This window comes from Rhea pennata, chromosome 3 (genome assembly GCF_028389875.1).
Source record: "Rhea pennata isolate bPtePen1 chromosome 3, bPtePen1.pri, whole genome shotgun sequence".
In the NCBI taxonomy this organism is placed as follows: domain Eukaryota; kingdom Metazoa; phylum Chordata; class Aves; order Rheiformes; family Rheidae; genus Rhea; species Rhea pennata.
The window spans coordinates 80,958,226-80,983,875 of record NC_084665.1 but is presented as its reverse complement, the minus strand read 5'-3'; the positions used below and the strand labels follow the sequence as shown (position 1 = coordinate 80,983,875).

Genomic DNA, 25,650 nt, shown 5'->3' with positions numbered 1-25,650 from the left:
GAACTTAGTAGAAGGCAATGCCAAATCTCAGTATAGGAAAGTTAACTAAAACTTAAGCAAATGTTTCCAAGTTGTCTTCTTACAAAGGATTTTGTCAGTAACTAATTACACGACTAAAAAAAGAGTCCGTATATCTGAAGTCACTCAGAAAAACACACCTAAGATTCCTAGGGGACCAAGAACAACGTTAAGAAAACAACTAAGATAAATGTAATAGGGCAGATTGCAAAATTGAGACATCTCGCCTACTCCAAGATAGATTATACACCAAAACAGAAATTAAAATTAGACAACCATTTTTGAGAGAAGCATCTTCAGTTTTGTTAGGTTTCAATTTAAATGAAACTAGTTACTGCTATATGCTGCTTAAATGACTATTAATACTTCCAAAAGAACTTCCTTTTCTTGGTAGATACACAACTTGTCTGATACATTCTTTTCCTCTCCTCCTCATAAAACACTACCAGTAAGTATTGCATACCAATATAAATTTCCATTAAACTCAATAGTATGATCCATAAAACCCTTTCAGTCACGCTTAGAACCTGCACAAATATGTTTTTTAATATTGTGAACTAACAGTTAACAGAAGACTGTACATTTTATCCAAGAAACAAAACTTATTTGCAAATTTCTGTTGTTGTTGCAAGAGCAATTCAGAACTTCCAATGACAGCAAATTTGAGCACATCTAATAACTTTTTCTTTCTACATTCCCAGCTGGACTAGTGAAGAATTGATAGCAGTTTATGTTTAATTAGAAGTAGAAATTCCCAAAGTAAATTGCTGTTGGGATGCCAATTAGGTCTACCACCATCACTGTTCTTACATCAGTGAATATTATAACCCAAAGGAATTTGACTAAAGCAGAACATGACACTAACTGCAGCATGCTAAAATGTTTAATATTATATTGCAGATTTAGACATCAACATTGCAAAGTTACAAGTCTGATGAACAAATTTTGGTAGCTGTACCAGCTTATGTAGTCTCCATCTCTAGCTCTTCCTTCTGCTATGGTTACTTATACCCACCCAGGTTCATCTCCCTCACCACGCCACTACATTGGCTCAGTTCTCAGTTCAGTTCAGCATGCAGCTGCATGAATGTCTGAGCTGACACACCGCAGCAAGTGGCTGGAAACAGAAACAATATGGACAGAGACTGCTCAAGGCAGCTTAGATGGTGCTGCTGACAAATGTGTAATCACTGCCTGAATGCTACTGACTTTTCTATATTGTAAACAGACAAGAGTCAGGATTTCAAAATGAAAAGAAATACTATTTCCTCAGTATCATTTAGCTTACACTTAGATGGCTACATGTTCTTCATGAGATCAGCTGCAATCCTCTCCCTTGAACCACAAAGTTACAAGTTTAAATTTCATACCAGCATCTCACTCAAATCTTAGAATGCTTTCATGGTTCAACCTAGTAAGACAGACAGCTGTAGTTTAAGAACCAACAGCTTCGAGTAGAAGTAAGTTCTCCTGGTTTCCCAAATCCAAGCTGAAAGGAAAACATCTCAAGAATTTCTGTAAGAGATCTGGAGAGCCCAGTCAGTGCAAATTTCTCTCAATAAAATAATTTCTGTCATTTCGAACAACACACACTGTTAGAAGGTAAGGCAGTTCTATAGCAATCAAACATCTCCAAATTACCAATAGGTCCTGTCAAAATAGGACAGGAGAAATCCTGTAGCCTTTCAACCGGAGATGAGCTCCTGAATACCTTAAATGCTTTTCAAAGCCTTCAGCAAAATAATGATTATACTGGCAGAACACAGCACCAATCTGTAGCTCAACACTGGTAAAGCAAGCACTATCACAGGGAACTGCAAATGAAACTCAGGAATATTTCAAAGGGTTAATGTTGGCATACAGTATGTAGTTTTGTTGCTGCTCTTCAGACAGGGGGCAGTTTGAAGGGATTAGATCTCTTATTTTTGGAATAGCCACTGTTACTGTGTTTAGACCATACAAATAAGTATCAGTATGATAGTGTTGCTCACAAATACTATTTTCTTCAGTCTTTCAATGACCAAATCTTTTTAAGTAAACTTTTTCTGCAAAAATTTTACTTTTTAGTGGCTTTTCTCCCCCTTTTTACTAGCAGTTTTGTTTCAATTTTACTGTTCTCTCCCTCTCTGTGTAATCTCTACTTAGAAAAATGTTAAGAGATGCTAGGGTCTACCTGTGACTTGGATAAATTAATGGGTGTCAAAAGAAGAGAAACTAAAGTCTAAACAGTGCATACAAGTAAAATGAATTTTCCAACTACTTATTTTTTTCTTTTCAAAATATTGTTAATTCATCATGCAAGTCATAAAGAGCCTAAATGAGTTGCATCTTCTGCATTCACAATAGCAGTAATAATCTGTGAGATCTACAAAAGAAAATGAAGCTAAATATTTTGCCTAGTACCAATACATTTCAGACCGACGTTTCATACATAATTAAAAAAGAATGAACAGGAGAGATTGTAGGGTTTTCAAACTTCCTGGCTTTGCACATTACTTATCAGATAAAACATCTATGAGAAGTAGTAAAGTGCTTTGCTTCTAAGTAAAGGGGTATAACAGCACCCGCAGTAAACATTAATGCTAGTTCTTTGAATACCACCGGGGTAGTCACCACTGCAAGATTCAGAATAGTGAAGAGCTCTTTTATTTTTAGCTCACAAACAGGGCCTTTTGAATGCATAATATTATATTAAGATAACCATACATTTTATCTCCTTTTTAAGATAAGCAATTAAGGTTCCCCCACCTTTGCCCGTTCTACTACTGAGGTGGAAAAAACTAATCACTGCATAATTTGTTTCCATATAATGAGCTACTAAAATATTAAATAAGTAAAATTCAGTTATTAGAGAACATGCCATGTCCAGGATAAGATAAACTGTCTTCTCCTGTAACTCCAGACATTAACACTATTATAATACACATCCTGATCTTCATCTGTGGTTATTTTACAAACTACTATTCTTCATAGACCTCACAGTCCTCTGCATGTCAAATAAGGTAATTGTCATTGCCATCCAATGAATTGATAATGGAACAGAGAAAACACATCAAAACTTCCACATAGAGCCAAACAGTCATATTAGGAACAGGATTCTGTGCACTCAGAATGTGGTTAAGTGAAGATCAGACCCGCCTGAGAAAGTAAGATGTGTGGCAATAAAGATGCTACATATGACATTAATAAGTAGGATTTAAAACTCACAGCATTAGTAAGCTACACTTTAACATTGCTGCCATTTCATTATATGCTAAGTATACAACAGTTTAAAACCACCTAGAGTGACTGACCAGAAATCTATTTTTTTTAACATTCATTTGAGGATTGTACCCAGCCACTATTGTAAAATGCACTGATGATAACTCTTACTTCCTGAATTTTACATGCATGCTGCACAGAACCAGAACACAGCTTGACCCAGAAGAAGCTACATGGAAGAGGACATTTGAATTACCTGCCTTACATTATTTATCAATATTTTAAAGGTTCCTATCAAATGAGTAAAATAAAATCCTGGCCAAAACACAGCCCTTCTACAGAGGGAAAAATAAGAAATCTTGCAGAGTTTGCCAGAGCATTTAGTCAGTAAAAGATGAGAATAATTATGCTGTCTAAAAAGCCTCAAGTGTTCTAACGTCATGATTGTGAGCATGCTCCCGTGCCACAAAGTTGTTTGTACAATGACAAAGTCAAGAAACCACTGTTATCTCCCAGCATTTCAAATTCTGCTTTTATTAACTCCTACTAAACTCATTACTACTAAAAAGCAAAGCTTTTTCCCTTCCTAGAGGATGAAACAATTTTTCAGTAGGTAAAATGAGTTTTTTTTAAAAAAGAAAGGTATATAGAACTATGCTCTAAAATTATCTAGAGTGGTGTGTGAAGTCATTTAAGTCTACATAGAACAACTATTGTGTTTTATGTTCTAGAAGTCTTTTGAGAAGACTAGGATTGGTGCAAGAACTCCCTTTCACTAACTAACCTCTTGGGACTGTCTGCAGAATTCAGGCCCCCAAAGCTGGCACTCTGTGGCCAAAAATGCTTATTTTGTCTTCTGATTGCACCAAACTGATTTAACCAACCAGATTTTGAAAGACCTAATTATGGGTAATCACAGGTATGTGGGATTTCAGAATCAGGTCCAAGAGAAACTGCTTATTACATTTTGAAGAGCAGGACTGACATATGCTATGTAGTATACAGCCAGTTTATATGTTAATAAGATGCCGGCATGCTCTCTCCCTTTATCCCATAGGTTAGACGAATTGTTTTGGACATTAATTCAATTCCCTGACTTCAGGTGGGTTTTTATTCTTGGATGTCAGATACAATAAATGAAGGAGAATGTGATGGTATGAAGAACATTGCTATCCATATCCTTCTGAGCCTTTACTAAGCCTGCAGTTGAAGGAGATCTACCAAAACCAAGGAATTGGGATTTTGGCCCTAGATCATGATGATTACAGCTGTTTCAATTGTAACAGGACACTGCACAGCTTTGTTCAGAAGTGGAACACAGCCATATGCACATGCATATTTACATGCATTCCTTTCTTAAATCTAACACAGAGCAAACCTAGTAGTCTTCTGAGGTGACAGCCTACGGATTAATGCAAGATTACTGCTGGGGCTTTCAGCTTGCTTTTCAGTGCACTGCAAGTTGTCTAAATCCCAAGGCAACACAAACTTGGCTATGTAAGAGATTACCTTCTATCATAGTCCCACTTACAGCCAGAAAGATTGCCTGGGTGATAGTAAAACTCTCTCGATCTGTTGCCAGGGTTAAAAGAAAATATCCACAGTTCTATTCCAAATTCAGTCTTGAAAAAGATAATATATGATTTTACAAAAACAAACAAAACCCACCCCACAGCCCTGTTTGGTTCAGTGATGCGACTCACTTAAGCAAACTAAAAATGTTTTGAGGCCTCTGCCTGCATCTTGCTTATTCTTCCCCTATGGATGCTGCACTTCTACATCTGGTAAAGCTTATTTCTCCGCATTCTGAATTTCATTTATAAGATCACCTCCCCAGCTGTGAACCAATGATGTCAACTGACAGCTCTGTACTTTTCTCATCAATTTAGGGATCGTGCGTAGTGCATGTTAGACAACATAAAATGATGTACTGTTTTAGAAGAGGCAGAAATGGGATGGGAGAGTTTGTTTTCTTTTTCCTTTTATTTCTATTTACTTTCCTGCCAATACAGACTTTTAACACTACCAACTATGAAAGGCTCTTACATAACTTCTTGTTTAACTTTCAGAGTAACAATCTGACTGTAAAAGAGATATATGCTATATGAATCCAGAAAGGAAGCAAGGAGATGCTACATAAACAGAGAGGTGGAACCCAAGAACGCTCCTCTTTCAGAGTGTAACTATGACATTGCAAAGGTTTTAAAACAGCTTCATACGAGACTGCCCTCTACTGGGATGTTATTCAAATAGGTTCCATCCCTGCTTCTTCCCAAATCCCCCACCATCCTAGAATTTGTACCAAAAATATATATGTATTTTCTAGACTAACGAAGAGATTTGATGGTTGCTTCTTCTAAAATAATCTAGCTATAAATATAAAGTCTGATTGGAAATAAACTATTTTTTCCTCATAAGCTATACATTCAAGTGAGGAGCTGGAAATATATTCATATTTCTATGCCAAGACCATTTTCAGCATCACAGACTTTGTTTAAATCAAGTATACTAGTGCTGGTGGTGAATGAGTAACAAGGGAAAAAAATGAAGCTATTTTATTGCATGTTGTCTTGTAAATGTAGTAAGCTGACAAAATTTTACTCTACCCTCTTTTCTCCTAATCAGTGACCCAATTTCTTCTCACCAATGAAAATACACACCACATCAGCTCTCTACACTGCATCAGAGATTATTTATTTAAGTATAACAGCTATATTATTACTTTCACTGTCTCTTAAGGATTTCCTTTCCACTTTAAATCTGAGTGTGGAAATCGAAGCCCTATCCTTATAAAGGTTTGATAGTTTATATTAGAATCTCCATACAATCAATCGTCTTCACTGGAGCTTGTACAAAACACAGAAGAACCCAACTTTTTCTGTTAATTTGGCCTAGTAGGGCTCTATATAATAAAAGTGTTCACTTATTAACGTGACAGGAATACAAGTGAGCAGACTTTTGTAAAATGTTGAGATGTGCAAAGCTGTATTTTAAATCTAGTGGCAGCATATTAGGACAAAGGAAGACTATTTAGAGCAAAGTCAATAAGCCTTATCATTTGATTTATTAAAATCATTTTAATTTTTCCAATTATTTTGTGGTCTTCCAGTCTGTCAAACTGTTTTTTTTTAAAAAAAAAAAAAAAAAAAAAGACTAGAAAACTTGTTTGAATGGCCTACCGAGAAGATTTTTAACCTATTCCACAAGAGTGAAACCACATTTTGTAATTGCAAGGATCTTTTTTTTTTAATTGCAGAATACTTGCTTTTTTCCTGACCATTAAAATCCATCTTTCATTAATATCAGGATTCACAAAGCCACATTTTACAGCTGGAGCTCATTGAACAATCCCAAATATCAGCTGTTTTAAAGTATTATCACTTAGATAAACTTGTGATTATTTACCAGAGTGCATCTCTGCCTTACCAATTCATTTTAAATTCAAGAAACATATTTTTAAATACCAACATCTCTCTGGAAGATTATGCCTCCTGGAAGTAAAGAAAACAATCACAAGAAGCTATGTAATTAAATTTATTAATCAACAATCCACAGTAGTGAGGCATTTCTCTATTCACTACCGCCCCCGCTTTCCTGAGAAAGTGCTTTCTATTCATGGGGTATTTCCACTCAGGTGACTTTGGAGCTGGTAGCTGCACTGCATTATATTATTTTCCTATTCTGCAGCAGGAACTATTACTACCAATCCTCTCTTCCTACCCCAAGGATTTTTTGATCATTTAATGTAAGAATTATATATTCTCATCAATCACATAAAAGTTACCCGAGACATTTCATTTTCAAAAAACCCATTTTTTTCCCCTTTATCTCAAGATTTTTTTTCACAGCAAGGGGTCAGAAGATGCAAGATGGCTGCTTCTCTATGCCCTGGCCAGGCTAACTCTTTGCTACTCACTACACGCACTGTATTATGAAATCTCTTCCATGGTCCTCACATTCAGTTCTGCATTTCTGATCTCAAAATGCTCTATCCCCGTTTCTTAACTTAGATAAGAAAAGGCTGTTAGTATGTTACCATCTTAGAAGGGTTTGCTAAATAAGACCCTAACCTACAAGTCACACACATCTCTACACCTAGTATAAGAGATGAGATAACTTTCCAGATGATTTAGTACCATCTGAGACTGCAAACCTTCACTCACCCTAAAAGCTGTATATTCTAATGAACCGGACAACAATACTCCTCCTAAAGGAAAATGAATTTGCCTTCACAACAATACGTTTAGTTTAGCTCACAACACTACAGATTGATGATAATAATAATATGCATTATTTGTGTGAATCAGTGGATACATCACTGCAAGACATCTGTCACCAACAGAAAGCAGCCCATTTATTTATGGAACTGGGGAAAAATAAGGATAACGGTTTCCAAATACTACTTTATTGCCAGTTTAACTCAACAGAATTGACTGGTTCTTAAATAGTAAAAAAAAGTCCCGAAGTCTCATTTGCAAGTTTACAACGACGTTCAGGTGAGATGGAAAGGTGTCATGAATAGATAACATAAAAAGATTCTTTTTTTTTGTAGGTTCTGTGAATAAATCTGATTTGTATAAAGAAAGCTCAATGCCGTCTCTTTGCCTCGTAGTCTTCTACATTCTGGTATTTGACTGCTTGGTAATTTGACTGCTCAAATTCTTCAAATGAATCTTTGTTTTCTGGTAGCCCAAAATACCCTAAGTTTCCAATATTTTTATGGGCTGACATGCTGAGAAGCAAAACTGGGTTGATGATCACATTTTTTAAAAGACATACTCTCAGAGCAAAGTAGTTATTGGAACTGAATACCTCAATTAAGGCAAAAATATCCCACATTCACCACAGATGACAGGCCAAGAGAGATCCTCTATGGAAGTAAAAATGTACTGATTAAACAGGAGCCAGGAGAGTACAAAAAAAGTCCAACAGGATATTATTATCCCTTGGAAAAACATCAGCTTCTTTATTAATAGAAAGATTACTACATTCCAATAGCAGTTAAAAGAGTGCACTCACTTAATGAAGTGCTGTTAAATCTAATATGAAGGGCAAAAACGTATGTTAATTACAAGCCTCAGGGTCCTTTGAATCATTCTTGGAAGTCAGAAAAAAACATGGTTACCTATCATTAAGGTTCCCTGGAATGTTCCACAATATACTTGTAGCTCAACAAAGTAAGCTTAAGAAATCAATTCCAGCAGATACACATTTCATCTCCAGTATCACAGTAGGCTCCATATTTGTGCCAGCACAGGGGAACTTGAGAGTCTCCACCTGAGCATACAGCATTAACAGAAAATGCAATCTGTATTCTCCACGAGTAAGTAAAATAAACATGTTTTCTTTTTCATATATGTATGTATGTGTATATATATATACACACACACACACACACATATATATATATATATATATACACACACACATATACACACACACACATACACACACACACATACACACACACACACATATATAGACACTTATTTTCTTTTCAGGAAAGATACTGGGAAAATAAATATGTGACTGAGTATTCAGACATTATTGTGATAAGTTCTTTGTGCAGGAAATGAAGGCTGGCGTTCAAGCTGACTGAGAAGAAATCAGAATACTGACAAATGATCCCTGTCTATGCTGGAATTTACAACAGGCTAAAGAAGAAAAAAAAAATGTCATTGTGTCATTACAGACAAAGACTGATTTAAAGCAGACCAAATAGTCTTATTTTCAGCAATTTTTAGTTCTTAGTTCAATGGTTAACTAACTCTAATAAAAAGCATTCTTCTAACAAAATGTTTTCCATCTCATACTTACTACCAGCTGTTAGACAGAATCTGAAAAACTCAATAAACTGACGACAAGCTTCACGTGTATCATACCTCAGCTCCACCCATCCATTTCGGTTCATCAGGAAATTCAGCACATAAGATATCTTCTGACTGGTTGGTTCCCAATACGTGGTAATGCAACTTTTGGTGGAGATTAGTGGAGGTCTCAGTGCCTAGTGAAATGCAGCCGTTTAAATCAATTAGTTCTGAAAGAATCCACCAATATCCCCCTCCCCAAAATGCCCTTAGGCTTCTGCATTCCTTTCACGTTCAAGAGGAGTCATTCAGCACAGAAAACTACAAACAATTTGAATCTACAACCATTCTGACTTCTACACAGGGAATTAAGCAAAACCCTCCAAAACAAGACAAAATTCCAAACCACGTGGCAAAACAGTCCAATTAGCATTTCCCTTTATTGCAGGCAAGACATTCTTTGAATGTGAGGATTTTACATTTTAGGCATCACTTTCCAGAAATACTAAACAAGCAAACAAAAACAATCCCCCTCACCCTTTACTGATATTTTCGTTTCCATCTCACATGAGGTAATTAAGGGGAAACTGACTGTTAATTAACATTCATACACACCTTTGTATTTCCATCTGGTAAAAATTAAAAAGAGGTGCTTTAAAATGCTGCATGAAGTGCTTCTTAATTTTTTAAATTTTGTTCTTGCAACACTTTCCAACACTTCTGGGCCACAAGCTCATTTAAAGGTAAATAACACACGTAAGTGTCTAGTTTGTGAGTTCTGCAAAACCACAGTCCGCAAGAGTAAAATATATGGCCAAAGCCCAGCCTGACTCCAAGGTTTAACACAGAGAAGAGTTCCATAAAAAGAAACTTTTCAGTAGCACTGTCTTACTAAGGAGCTGCTGGATTCCTTTCCCACCTATGCTCCCCAGGAAATGGTTCTCCTTCCTGTGCTATTCCCTAAGTTTTCTGAGCCTAAACATTTGGAATTGCTGTGCAGTGATCTATAGATGAATAATCTATTTGTGTAACAAAAACTCCTCCTTGTTTCCCAGGCTGTTGTTCATCAGGTCAGCTTCCCAAGTCAGCTGACCTACACAAGTTTGTAATAGGCACAGATCTAAGCGAACCATCATCAAACATTCAATTCAAGTCAACACTACCCCGCAAGAGATCTAGGTAAATCATTGTGGAAAAAATATAAAAGGACCAACAAAGTTTTATGAAAAAGACAAGGTAGAAAGTGACACTAATCAAATTAGGTTCTGGTCATACAAGACTTAATCTGGCATCTAATAGCATAAACTAGTATAGCTATTTATTTCAAAAGGCCCAGTAACAGAAAAAGCATACATATAAACCTAGGCTATCTCTTGCAGACATAGGTTTCTGATGTTATACTTATCTGCAGCATAAAGTTACTATTTAATGTCATTTGACTAAAGAATCTTTCTGTGACAAACTGCCCTAGGACATTATTACACACAATTTATCGAAAAAAAAGACATTTTGTTTATACGAAGTCATACTTACCATCACTTTTCCCATCTTGTTTTGGATAGCAGTTATAAAACATGCCTTTTCCATCATGGGTCCATGCCATACAACTGAATTTAACTCTCTCCAATGTATCTGGAAGATCCTCAGGACCTTCCACTTTCATAAACTTAATAGTAACCCAATCAGAACCACTAGAACTCAGGCCATATGCAAAGTATTCACCATCTTCACTGAATGCATAACCTAGGAAATCAGAACCAAACAAGATGAAGTAAGAAAACACACCAGAAATCAGTATTCTCAAAAAAAGTGTTTGTTATATTGCCATACAGCTTTTCAGTATATACTACACACTATCCAAATCCCAAAGGACAGGGGAAAGTGAGGAAGCAGTAAAAAGAAATGTATTATTGAATTCCGATAGGAGATGTTTTATTTCCTAAAAGACATCTACTATTATTTAGGATTCATGGCACTTCTACAGAGTCTCTGTAGATTTCTCAAATAGTTCACCCATCCAGGTTTTGTCATGCACACTCGGGAAGTATTGTCAGCAATACTGCTTATGCCTAATATCTAAATTATGATTTGAATAAGAATTCTTCTACTTCTCTGAGTCTGCAAGGAAGAGGTAGAGGCTGAAAATGCACACAGGTATGGACCACAAAGCAAGATTCTAAGTAAGTAACATTACCAAAGAAGTAAACATGAGCTGAAATGAAGGGAATAAAGCAGCTACCAATCCAACAGAGGAGTCACTGAAAACTAGACCCTGCAAAGACATGAATACTGAAGTAACCGGGGGGATGACTCGCAAGTGAATGGATTAAATGACAGTATTCTCAGCTCTCAGACCTATGTAGTTATACCCTTTAAGGACAGAATGATTCTGAAAAAAAAATATATCGGGAGAGCTTCCATCATAACTGACAAGTTTCAAAGTCACTCTTTCAAATCAGCTCAAGTTGTAGTGAAAAGACTGAATTATCACAGGCCTGAATAGACCTGAAAGTAACTACTGGAAGCAAAAAAAACAAAACCAAAACCTCATCCCCCACAAAGTATCTTTGTGTTTCATAGAAATTGTAGCTTTGAAAGGCACCACTGTGCCACCCTAACATATTCACCCACAGAGGAATGGCTACTCTGATTCAGAACACAATTCCACCTAACAGACCTCAACAGTAACCATATGGAGATGCCTGCAAGCACACGTGGTATTTCCCTGAAGTATTCTTACCGCCTCTGAACCTTTCTGCATTTCAGACTTCTCATTCCTGAAGTAGCTGGTAAATAATCCTCAGTGGTCTTCTCCTCCTTGACTACATCCAGCTTCCATTTAAACCCCGATTAAGCTTTTTGCATCAACAATATCCACTGGCAAGTTCTTAGAACACGAAAAGACATGCTCTTATTTGTTTTGGACTTCACTCCCACTGCCTTCATTTGATATCCCCTCATTCTTGTACTGAAGACAATAAACATCCAAGCTGTATTCACTCTCTCCATGCTACTTCATATTGCTTTTGATTTTGTAGTCTCTATCATATCCCTGCTAAGTTGTCCCTTTTCCAAACTGATGGGTCCTGGCATACTTGTTTGTTCCTGCTGTTCCTTCTATACCTTTGATTGTTCCTGTTGCCCTGCTCTGAACTATATCCTGTGCTGAAAGAACCAAAACTATATACAGTATTCAATGCTACCATATAAAATTCTGGTTTGTCAGTATAATGATGTTTTCTGTTTTGTTCTCCTTTTTCCTTCTAATCCTTTCTGACATCTGATATGCTTTACTAGCTACTATTGAGAAATAAGCTGACATTTTCATAGAACCATCTATAATTCTAAGAATTGTTCCCAAGTGGTAATGGTCAGCTGAGAATCCACTCCTCTATGAATTATGTTAGGATTGTTTGTCTCCTCTGCATCATTTAATTTATCTGCCTTTTACCTGTTGATTTATTGCCACTGACTTTTTGTAGGTTCTTCCCAACCATTCTTCAGCCTTTACTGGAATAATTGTCACCACCAAACTCTGCCACCTCACTACTCAGTCATTCTTCTGTATCATTTGTGAATACTAAACAGCACATGTACTAGTATTGACTGACAGAATTCCACTGGTGATTCCCCCTTGAGAGCTTATCAGTTATTCCTGATTTCTTAGAATCAGCTACTTATCAAGGCAAAGACAACTTTCCCTGTTGTTCTATGGAACAAGGGACCTTGTTGTAAGCTTTTTAGAAATTTAGCAAGATCATATGATCTCAATCCTTCATATAAACTCTGAGAGGCAGGACTTACCTCTAAAAAAAACCATACTGATTCTTTTCAACTAGATCATACTTAAAGCAGCGTCCACTAATCCTAATAGTTTTACAGCTTTTACTAACTGGCCTTGTAGAGACATCAAGGACTTTTAGGTCAAGAGTCCTGCTTCCGCAATAAGCTAGTAAGGAGTGGGGAAGTGGACAACTCACATAAGTTAAAGCCGTAGTGAACACGCCATTTTGACAAGTTAACACTATGTTCCTTCAGTCTCTTATCTCAATTTGCTGGTTTGTATTAAAAATGCAAACTGATTCATATTGACAATTCACTTGAAATTCTAACATATATCAATACATAAACCCTTTTTCCTAGCTATGAGTAGCCTCAAAATTAGTCCATGTTTCAGTGGAATTCTGTTCCACCACTGTGAAAAATTGTGAATTATAAAGAAAAAAGACCTCAAAAAACTGAACCAAGATAACTGTGAATGTAATTTAAGTTTAAAGGTTTTCTTCAAATCCACTTGTGGTTATTGTGACCATTTTGATGTAAACAAGCCACTCTAACCATACTTTACAGATAAAGAGTTGCAAACCATTTTCAGCTTCTGCTGAAGACCCAGGCTTGTTGAGTAGCAACTTCTTTCTCACCAACCTCGTAAAGCTACAGTGCCATCATCAGAAAGCTTATTTGGATCAAGAAAAACTTTGGCATCAGCATCCAAGGAGTCTTGTACATATAATACTCGCTGGTTTTGCAGTCCTGTATTGTAAAAGTGAAAATACCTAAAAGAACAGAGGAGAGCAAAATAAGTAAGAATCTGATTTTCAGTTAGACAAGCAAGAAAAATTTTTGCGAGACTGTCAAAAAAACAATAAAAGACAGATAAATACGGAAAGGAAACAAGTTCCACAGCAGAGTAATAATCATGGCCTCCCCTATGGTTGTCAGGGAGTTGATCACTCTCTGAAGGTGCCTCCCTCTTCCCCTTAGCACAGAGGAAGTCCAGACAGTAATTTCAAAGCCTCTGACGATGAGGAGCCTTATCTGAATGAGATATGAATTGTATAGGGGAGATTGTAGGATGCATCCAAAACATCTTCTAAAAATAAAATCTGAATTTGCCACAATCCGTTTCAAACAAAGCTCTAAAAACTTCTAAACTTCTATAAAAAAATTCTATAAACTCCATGTAACTGTTATAAAAGAGAAAAAAATAAGGTTGCGTGATTTTTGTAAGTATTGGTACAGGTTACCAACTCCTACGTTTTAAATGTTGTCATTCATGTACCTGCTTTCATCTGTATCTGGGAGAGATCTGAAATAGTCTCATCAGTATTTCCCAAGGTTCATAGGACCTTACGTGTTTTGAGACAGTTGCAAGAATAGAGAATTGCAAAGTTCTCTTGTAAGTGATGATGTTCATATTAGAAGATGTTAGACAGGTGGTAAAGAAATCTATAATTATATACTATGTAATTCACAGGCATTACACTCCTTTCTTCATAGGACTTTTGAGCTGTATTACACAATTTTATTCATGACTTCATAAAACAAATCAAATAGTAGCTTCACCTGGTGGGGGAGGATGAAAGTTATGGGGTAACAGTCAACTTCCAAGTCTAAACAAAGTTCACACATTCACTTGGATACAAGCACAGGAAGTGGGCATTTTTCCTTTCTGGAAATTCCTCAGAAAAGCTCTTCAGATATTGTCCTTTGGCTACTATTCTTCATCAGAAAATTTGAGTATTTCAATTTGAGAACTCTGAAATATCATGAGAAGCTTATAGGTTCTTCCAACAGAACAGTTCCCCCCTCACCCTTACAAAGCATTACTTAACTTCGTAGAGCCTTCCTGGTCTCCTCAAACAGCATAATACAGAGGGTTTTGGTAAGCTTTTTAAAGCATTGCAATTTAAGTTCAGCCCATGCCAAGGAATAGGGCTGGTCAGAAAGAAATTCTTAGGAAAATTAAAGAGACATCTCTTAAACTCAAAGTTATGTAGTATAAATTAAAGCACATTAAGCTCTTCGAATAGCTGACTGTCCTCCAGGAAGAACATCTTCATCAAATTAAGACTTTCTATCTCTACTGGAGACTATATTCATCACTGTCATAAGCACTTCTGCAATATCAGGTCTTACCAACACTAATGGTATCCACATCCAGACATGTATGCACTGCACGGGGAGAGAGGCTCAGAGAATCCAAAGCCATTAGTGACCAAGCCTGCTCCAGAATCAGGTTCAGCACAGCTACATCTGCACTTGTATTGCATCTAAACTAATCAGCTTTGCCCAATTCTCTCAGCAAGGCTTACTACTCTGGATGCAGCACTGTTCTACAACAGTAGGTACAACAGCAACACAAACTGATTTTGGGACTTAACCTCTATATATTGATACGCTGCGCCATATAAGTGGCAACTCAAATCAACACTAGCTTGGGGTCACTCCCCTCCCGTATACTTTTTACGCATAGTACAGACTATGCTATCCAGGCTATCCTCACAGTACAGGACAGGTAAGAGCAGCAGATCTCTCAAGATCAGTACAGAAGTCTTAAGGCAATAAGGGATTAAGATCTCTTGCTCTTTCCCGTGGATAACAGTGAAAACACACCTGGCATATGTGGTTACTCACTCAAAGACAAAATGAACAGAAAATAGTGAAAAAGGCTATTTGTGTTTCCCGTGACTAAGAAAGGCTTGTAGTTTTGTTTTTCTCTTAAAACTGCTAGAAGTGTTTTGATGTTAATAAGTTAATCAGAGGTTTTATCCCTTTACTCTCTCTCTCTAAAAGACTACCAGAGTGTTTCTGAAAGACATTAAAGAAAACTGAGCAGCAGCTGCACTCTCTAGACCTCAGCAATGCCCCAGAAACCTCTTTACCTGGCCACAGAATTAAAACAGGCTTCCAACACAAGTAGGCTAAGTGTTGGAATACAGAAGGGCAATCAGCTGGCTTAATTCCTCATTATTTTTTTTCCTTTATCCACTGCAGATACAGATGTAGTTTTTCAAAAAGGAATTCCCATTGCTTTTCCTAGGCTACGGCTAAATACAAGTCCTAACAGTTACTCAAAACAAGCCCAATCAAAAAGCAGTATTTTAGTAAACATTCGGAGAAGCAAAATGTGCCTGATAGACCTGTGTTGTTTTCAGGTTGAGGTGTCTTTAATTATACTGACAATGACAAACCCTGAAAGCAGCTCTTCAAACAAAAATTCCACATGGTTATTTAAGTTTAATCAACCTTCATTAGTCTCCTCATAAAAAAGGAAGAAAGATAAGGGCACAAGAACACGTGCCTGAGACTTAGAGCCAGTCCAGCACCTGTGCTCTACACCACACAATCTGACATTAACATCGGCTTAAATAGTGACTTTTTCTGCTTTCCAGTAATAAGAATAAATGTAAATATAATAACTACTGGTTACTTTTGAGTTGCTTCAAATTAATCACTATCTTCTAAGACACTCTTCACATACCTTTTTCCTTTCTTGAAGTGGCAACTGTACTTTGGATAGTCATAGAGTTCTGTCATTCGTTCTTTGAATAATCCTCTGACAGGACATTGCTCAAGGAAGGGTACTGTAAGCTTGTTCTGAGCCTCCACAAATGCCTGAAAGAAAACAGCCCCCCCCCCAAAAAAAAAAATATGAACTTAAGCTGAAACACATACTTCGTATAGGACACACTTTTCTGATGCAGTGCATCACAGACATCTTTCCTCCACCATGGGAGTTGCATAACGTCACACCAGAAGAGTCTCAATCACTTACCTTCATTATAACTCAAATACTGTAATGAGACTGTAATCTCATCTTATCTTGAATAATTTCTTTTCTAGGGCACACACGGAGGTAATCAGTCAAGCCAAAGGTAAATAAGATTGCCATTCCCCATCAAAAAAAATGCCCAAAGCTCTTGCTTTCAAAAACTTTCTTATATTTGCATAAATGGCATATATAAAGCTAGCTTACTAAATTACCTACTCCACTTACATCACAAACTGTGCTCCAATACTCTGTGGTGAATAAACTAGAAAGAGGATAAAGAACAGAAAGGGAGTCCATTTTGCCCACAAAAAGACTATCACTTCAGTAGCTGTGAAAGGCTGGAAGATGACACCAAATTTCACACACACCATCTGTTCATCCTATTCACACAAGACAAAGGATAAGTTACAGGTATTATTTCTTGGAAAGGTCAAAGTACTGGGCTTTGCCAGTAGAGAAGATGCATGTTCTCCCTTCCACAGGTTGATTTTCAGTTACAAAAGACAAGAATATCTAACCTCTGTAAAGACAGCTTAAAGGTGTCAGGGTTCTTAAAATCACTCTGCCTCTTTGGCACAAAAACTTAAGTAAAATGGCCAAAATCATTACCATTCCAGCTGTTCGTAAGAGGCTACCATTCCCACGGCATGGATGGAAAAACTGTACTACGTTGATTCTTCACCGTTTCTATTTACATACAGTACCATGCATAAACATTAAATTAATACTTGAGCATCTTAAGATAACAGGCTGTGAACCACAGCTGTTAAGACAAGCTGTTTTGCTGTTTCTAATATGGAGTAGGAAGGATAGGACACATAGTATGGGGCTGTAACTCACAGCCAGACTTAGCAATGACAGCTGCAGTATCACTCTCAGAACTCAAACAGATGTCACAAAAAGGCAGCAAGGCCTCCAGCCTGAAATCCAGCTCTGATCTCTTACACAACTTCATTCCCCAGCTCCCTTTAAAGGGGTTGTTCCTACCAGTCCTGACCGCATTCCACATCTTCTGTTTCACCCTTCAGTGCTTTACAATTGTTCAATAAAGCAAGCTGCTATATAAACAAAACAGACTGCCTCACAGACACGTACCACTTTTTAAATCAACGTTTATGCATTTATCAGTTCTTCAAGTAAGGGGAAGACTACAATGCAAAATTCTCTTTCAGTAGCATTATACAGACATTTCACACAGACAGAAGTGACTACATGAGGGAAAGCAATGGACAGTTGCTCTGTCTCCACCATTTGCCTTGCTGACACAGAAATATATGGACAAGAGCTGTATTACGTTTCAAGCTTTACTTTCAGAGACTTGTCACGTTGAAAGGTAAAGAGGACAGTGCAAAAATTATGGTCCATTTCCACCTGAGATGCATTTGTTCATGTCTAACAAAGCATAGAGAAACCCACAAGCTTTGAATACTTAAGTGCAGAACCACTAATGCTTCAAGAACACTTTCCCGAGTTCTGAAACATTAATTTAATAACGTGTGTGCTGGTTACGTGTAAATCACCATTCAAGGATGACACAAGAAATCAACTCTGTGACTGAAAAGCAAAAGATACTGAAGGCTAACTATGATAATATCTGGAACTTTACTCAGAGTTAGACTCGACGCATCAGAGTGAATCAAGTCTGGAAATAATTCTCTGAAAGAAAAGAGAAGGGAAGAGGTGAACACATTGCCAAGGGAAGCCAATGTTCTCACTTTCGTGTTCTCACTTTGAGAATTACACTGGCATAGACAGCTTTAACATCCAGCACGGCAGCACAGCACATCCCAGTGGTAAGTAAAACATTACTCCAGTCAGAAAAGGATGCAGCCTTTACCTAGTACCACTGTGACCAATGGAGATGTCCATTAGGTGATAAACGAAGTGATCGTGTCTTCCCAAGAATTACAAATAATTGAATGTGTCTTCTCCAAATGGAGACTTATGAATTTCAAAGAGCAAATATGTGAAAATTTAGACAGTACACGCTATACAGACTAACTACTCAAAGTGCTGTGACATTCTCAGAGGAAAGGTGCTTTATAAAAACATGTATAAAACATCATACAGGAGATAGCAACGTTTTTTTTGGATGGGCAAAGGTGCTTTTCAACTGTATTTAGTAGATAGAAACTGGCACACACCTTTTACTCATCAATAATACGACCAAAACAGTAACATTGCTGAAAGGGAACCGTGCATTCTTCAGAGTGCACAGTCACACTTTTACCATGTCTGCTTTCCTCTTCCTCCAAGTGTTCATTGCACAACAGTATCCTTATATATTAACTGCTGCACTCACAATTGAATCATTAGTAATTTTGCTTTTATGGGAAGTTAATGTAATTTCCCTGTTTCCATCTAGCATGCATCACAGATTACAAGACTATTCACAAAAGGCCACATTACTCAAAATAGGAGCTAGGACTTTCAGGTTTTGGAGCGTTCCGCTGACAGAGAATTCAGTTCAGTTTGGAAACACACATTTCTTACACTTTTGAGCAGAAGGTTGTGCTCATGTTCAAAAAGCAATACATAATTGAAATACTGCTCTAGGTAAAGTACAGGAACAGATGTTGACAGTCGAAACTCACAGAAAATAATCCATCAACCACACTGAACTAAACAGATTAGATAGTTCTACCTTCTACACATCTTCATGAGCCTATAGATTTGTATTTTACCTATAGAAATCTACAGCTGACAAAATATCGTCTGCCTTGCATCAACACAGAATTTGTTAGCAGAAGAAAGGACGGAAGGATCAAAGTAAGGTATATGTGTACGTATGTTTCATAAAAACAAACTTTCAGAAAAGAAGGTAATTCTGAAATGCAAGAGAATTTCCACATGCTATAGTAAGAGTAGAGATGTTCTACTCAACGTTGAGTTGTTTGGCCACCTCTTCACCAGGTCAGCTGTTAGTTAAAAAAATCTATATCCAAGTTTCATCTAAAAAATAGCCCCCACAAAAACTATTAACTACGCATACCAGCATCTAGAGAGCCGACGGATTGTAACTATGCTATTCTCTCAATATGATAATTTTCACCCAAGAAGAAAACCATCAGATGCACTCACAGCATAAAGTCCTAGAAGGAGCCTTACGATAGAAATTATTTTTAAAGAATCACCAGTCTTCATTATTAATCTGTAAAGAATTTACAGTTTAATAGTTACCCCTAGATCTCTATATATCTTTCCACTGAAAGGTGGTTCAACATAATTCTTACAACACAGCTGATCTTGTGTTAATCATTACAATATAAAAAATAAGATTTCTGGCAGCTTGCCTTTTAGCATTTACTTTAGCACCACTTCAGTGCTTTATACTAAAGCAAAATTCAAAGTGCAACTGGAAAACTATCAAAACATCTGTGAATGAAACACAGGTAAATTTTAATCACAAATTCATTTAATTAGAATTTTGGGAGTTGCAGTTCTACTTTTAATCCAAATATACCCCTGTTCATGACACTACAATTCAGCTTTGTTTCCTGCACGATCTCTTTTGTCCCTTGCACACTTACATCTGAAATAAACTATGCATTTCTTCCTCCACATTTTTTTAGTGTAATAAGGTATTGTATATGATTGACAAAATTACAGCAGCAACAGACTCTGCTGTAAACTGAAATAGTGCTCATTTTCCACAAAGTGTAAAAACAAAACAGAAAAGCCTAGCGAGGTCAAACACAAGACACTAACAAAAGACCAGTTTTGCAGTTCTGGCCTATGTGTGGCCACAGGAAACATCTACCACTGTGGCCTAACATTTCAACTATGCCAGGTAAGCTTCCTCAGCCTGTCTTAATAGTCAATGTATACCTCCAAACACTACTAGAGTATGAACCCAGTTTCTCCACTTCCTTTCTCTGAAGTGAGGTATGAACTCTTTCATCCGACCAGGAGTTCAGTTTCTGTTTATGTATCTGGGAGAACGAATTTTTGTGCGCTTGGAACTGTGTATAACTACTTCCACTAAACACACAAGAAGAAGAAAAGAAATATAATAAGCATGTAGACCATGAACATGGAAGTAGGTATTTCTTGAACAACAGCTGCTCTACAAGACACTGAGGATGTGGCTTTATCAGCTTCAATACGCATATACACCAAGAAACAATCCTGCTTACCTTTCTGCTTCTGGCTACAGATTTTGATAACCTCCTTTCTAGAGCAGCTATACATCACGTATAGAAAAAAATCATAGTGATCTGTCTGAAAAATTTCTAGAGCTATCTGAATTCTTGCCTAATTAAAAGTAGGTGGTGTGCCACTACAAAAGGAAAAATCTCATTCTCGAACTATGTTCTCCCCCCTGCTCCTGTAGTAGATCCATATTCTGTTCCAACAGAAAACTAACCTACCAAAGCCTTCAGCCTCATAATCTCACCCTGTGACTGCAGGATGGCTATGCAAGACCCACGCAAGACTCATACAAAAACATTCAGACAGTGCAAAATGGGAAGGGATGGCAGAGAAATAGAACAGAATGACCTGTCTTCATGGAAACCTGCAAACTACAGTGGATCAAATGTACAGATGCTATTGTATCTATCTCAAGACAGAAACATTCACTTAAAGCCTATCACAAAAAAAAAATCCCATTCTTATGTTCATTTGTTGTAAGTTGCTAATTCTCTATTAGAGCCCACAAAATCATTTGAACTAGCCCCAGGAAAAAATGACTATGAGTCTTTACAGCTGCTGGATAATTTCTATCAGTCTCAGTCCTACTAACTTGTGCAGCAGACAAGAGGTCAAACTACCATGCAAATTCCAGAATTAAAACTAATCTCACTTGCCTGTGCTCCTTTCTTCAGTCTTCAAGAAATACTAAAGTTGATGTTTTCACAAAGAAACATCACATTAACCAAGAAACAAAGTGAGGCCTATCCTTTTATTTTTTATGATCACATCAATACTTCACATTAATATTTCTGCTAGGCCTAAAAAAGTAGAATTCTAATATATTTGTCTCTTCTCGACTGTAATGACTACTTGCGTGCAATAAAAGTTTGCTAACTTCATAAATGAGTAAGTTTAGTCTTTACTCTTACCATAAACCTGATTTTTTAGAACTTACAGTCACATATACACAGATCAAACCAGCATGTTGTAAAGAGGAGCTGAACTCTGCTCCTTCACTGCAGATGAGCATTAATTTCAGAGGAATTGTTCTAGTTCTGTACTTAATATTTAGAAAATTAAAGGTAGCCTATTGATGAAGGATGTACATACGGCATTGTGACCTTTCCCAAAACAGATGAAGGCTTGGGATGTTAAGGAGTGTACAAAAAGATAGAGCAACTTGGAGGAAAAATAGGTAAGGACATAGATGTCAAAGTAAGTGATCTGAAGACAAAGCACATGCCGAATGTTCTCTGAGGCATGCACAGTCATTCAAGTACCTGTATACCAGTGCCTGATTGTTGTTCAATCTGGTAAAAACAGAATGGCTATTCTGCAGAAGTCCTACAAAACAGCTCAAGAACCTGGAGATTAAACTATTACAAAAAGCTATCAAGAAAAGAACAGCTGGCAGCAGCTGCTGCTCCAGTGCACAGTAGAGCGAGTGATAAAGCAGACAAGAGGAACTTAGATAGAAAAAACAGTCAAAAAGTGCCATCTATTCTTGGAAAGAGGTAGGACATCAGAATACTTTAATTCCCTTTGTTCAGTAACTACTGAAACTTTGGAAAAAAGATCATGTGCTCAAGTATTTACACATACTGTAATTATCTACTTTTTGCATCACTACTACAGCGTTGCAAAATTCTGCGGAGCTGTGTGCTCTCTGTAGCATAGGCAAGCGAGATTTAACAGTATTTTCTTTCCAACAATGTGACACCTTGTGTCTGGGCTGCTGCATTTTTAGAAGGATGTTAAAATTCTCCATTTCTTGTTTTGCTTCCTACACATAAACTATGACCTCTGAAGAATGAGGTTCTCTCTCCCTCAGCTTTCCCAGTATGAGGTTAAAGTACTGAACATACTTTATTTGGGACACCAAAGGTCATGTCCTGGTATTTCTTTTTCATTTCATCTCTCCCATGGGATCCTGCAAACCATTTTTATGGGTATCTGTAAGGCCTCCATACAATGAAGAAATACCCATACCTCCCCACATATATACCCTTCTGAATTTGGAACAAAACAAAACTATTCTACATGTACCATTTATTTTTGATTCTGGAGTCCTTAAAATCTAACTACTTCAAACTTACTACATGTCTTGTTTTCCACGTTAACCCCATGGCAGAATATTTCACTAAAAACTGAACCCAAATGAACCTGTTTAATCCAGGTAAGTCTCTGTAAATGCCAAAGGATTTGTAAGTAGGCAATGTGATCCTGATAACACATATTTTATCTTACCCTTAAAGTGAATTCTTTTCAATCACCCTCTAGCCCATCAAAACATATTATCCAAGGGAAAACCTACAAGAAATCTCACTGATAGAAAGCTACCCGGCCTTTTTTAAGATTCTGCTCTTCATCTTTGTTTTAACACAATCACGCACACTGGACAGAATTCAGTGTTTTAGATCTGGAATTACAGTTGTCACAAAGTTAATAGCCATTCTAGGGGAAACTTTCCTACCCCTGCTGTCACCTTCCTTTTGCCTTCCATCACCCTTACAACTCTGTGTGCCATGAATATCAGAGGAACTGGTTCACAGTCATGTTTTCTTATTTTTCAGGAATCTCTCTTAAAGCAACACGAAGAATGAGCTTCAGCAGTAGAGTCTAGTTATACTGGACTGCCGGTTGCAAACACCACAACATCTGTAATGTATAATAAATCCCACCAGTAATGCTTACTTTGAGGAAGAAAAAGAGGAGGGGAAAAAAAAATATGTACAGTTGTACAAAGAAAGCAAACCACTTTCCTACGTATCTTATTAGGGCAATTTTAGATTTTACTTAGGACAGTAGTTAGTGTTCCGAAATCATGTTTTCCTTCAGTGCAACAATGCCACCTTGAATATTTCAATCATCTTCAAAAAATGAGTGCAAGACAAATCGGACCTCAGTTTTCCAATTTCTGTTCTAGGTTATATCTTTCTGAACTGTTTCACTCTTTCCTCCACATTAATGCACAGGTATAAGATAAAAGCATTGTTCTGTTTGTTGGTGCTGTAAGATATCAGACTGTACTACATTACACCTACGTTTACAATGGTAAGTTTTATAAAACTATTGGTACATACTCCAAAAAGGAATATCCATACATCAAACCTATAAAATAGATCTATGTCAAAACAGCCATTCTCACACAAAGAAAGTTTACCTTTGTCTGTTCGCTGTCAGGGTCTTCAAGCCAGCAGTATGGATCACTTATTTTACACCCATGGTAATCCAACACCTGAATTTATGAGAGATAATACTTTAAAAAAAGACATACACACACAAGCAAACTCTATTCATCAGGGAATACTCCACATCAAAATGAAGGGTACCTGGAATTTCAGAGCAGCATTCAGAGCTAAAAAAATAAAGAATGAAAAAAGAACCACCTTGTTCCCAGGTGAGTTGCTAATATCACCATTCTTTGGATGGTGGAACCAATGCAGCTGAAATACTCTCAGAAAAAAAAAAAGCCCCAAAGAAGCATAAAATATCAATATGAATTCTTTCCAAAAGACAGATGAGCCCCAAATCCAGATGTTCAAGTGAAATTACAAAACTTGAGCTCCAGAAGCACCTAAAATGTAGTTTCTGTCTGCAATGAACAGTCTCTCCGGTTGTAGTCCTTCAACTACAGATAAGTATGTTTACAAAGTACAGATAAATAAGAAAAAAGACCAGAAGATTAGCTAACTTCACCGACTCCCTTTCTCCAATATATACATGAAGACTAGAGCTCTATTGTTAGAGGAGTTGCACACTTCAGCCTTTCACCGAGCTATAAAAGTAAATAATTAGATCATTCCACCTGCGATAGCTGCATATATTTTGATTTAGAAGTGAGGTGAGCTCTTTAAATAATTCCTGGATTGGAGCCGAATGCAGAGTCCTTTGTGGAAGGGGGAGGAAGACTCAAATGAGTTTAAACAAACTTATCCAGCACCCCTTGTGTACCAAGTTAGCTTTCAGAACCCCGCGAGATAAACCATTTTACAGCTACATAAGCATCTACAGACACTTGTCCTTCGGCACTCTGCACTAGCCTAGATTAAGGCCTGGATTTTCCAAAAATCCCTGCTGATTTGGGGAAGCTGTAGGTTTTGCCTCCCCGGCCTGACACAACTGGAAGCGGCCTGGTTTCCAGCCGCGAGGCCACCTCCCCGCCCCCGCCGCCCGTCCCGGCTGGCCCTCGCCGGCAGCGGGCCCGGCCATTTCCGCGGCACGCTCCGGCAGCTGCCCGACGGCCACACGCACAAAATCGTCTACACTGAACGCAGTTAAATTTTAATCACTAGAGCTGAACGAAGCCCTGAAAGCCGAGGGGTCGCTAAATACCCCTGGGCAGACGCTCTGCCCCCTCAACCTCCACCCCGGTGAGGAGGAGGCCGGCGGGTCTCCCCCAGCGGCCGCGCCGGGCCGCGTGGCGCCGCGGCCGCCGCACGCCGGCGGCTGCCCCGGGGCGGGCCGTACTCACGGCAGTCTCGTCGCGGTACACCTCGGGGTACTGGAAGGCCTGCATCGCGGGCGGCAGCAGGAGGCGGCGGCGGCAGCGGCAGCAGGAGGCGGCGGCGGCCGGCAGCAGGCGTGCGGCGCGGCGCAGGAGGAGCGGCGCCGCCATCCGGCCCCGCCCCCCGCCGCCGCCGCCGCCGCCGCCGCCGCCGCCCGCCCCAGCGCGGAGCGCGGCTGCCGCGCCGCCGCTGCGCCCTCTGCAGGGCAGCGGCCGCCGCGCAGCGCCGACCAGTGCGCAGGCGCCACCTCGCCGCGCGCAGCCTCGCCGCGCGGCGCCCGCGGCCGTTGGTGCCGCCGTTGCTCGTGGCTCGCGTGAGGAGCGCGCGCTTCCTTGTCGCCACGCGGCTAACGGGCTTAGTCCTCCGTAGGGTCAATTCTTGGCTTAGAAAATCAAATAGATTCTTTGGTGTGATTCTTTTTCACTCC

At 38.3% G+C, this 25,650-nt stretch overlaps 1 protein-coding gene across 1 annotated transcript in view; it reads right to left on the bottom strand.

The window, feature by feature from the left end:
* Window positions 1-25,339, bottom strand: part of PREP (prolyl endopeptidase) — a 111,775-nt gene extending 86,436 nt beyond the window's left edge. Inside the window, exons 1-6 of the mRNA XM_062572694.1 lie at window positions 25,190-25,339; window positions 23,879-23,953; window positions 16,291-16,424; window positions 13,452-13,582; window positions 10,560-10,769; window positions 9,102-9,223 (exon numbers count right to left, since the gene is read on the bottom strand). Coding sequence (XP_062428678.1) covers window positions 9,102-9,223; window positions 10,560-10,769; window positions 13,452-13,582; window positions 16,291-16,424; window positions 23,879-23,953; window positions 25,190-25,333 — 816 coding nt within the window. The 5' untranslated portion in view covers window positions 25,334-25,339. The remainder of the gene's footprint in view (window positions 1-9,101; window positions 9,224-10,559; window positions 10,770-13,451; window positions 13,583-16,290; window positions 16,425-23,878; window positions 23,954-25,189) is intronic.
* Window positions 25,340-25,650: the final 311 nt, after the last annotated feature.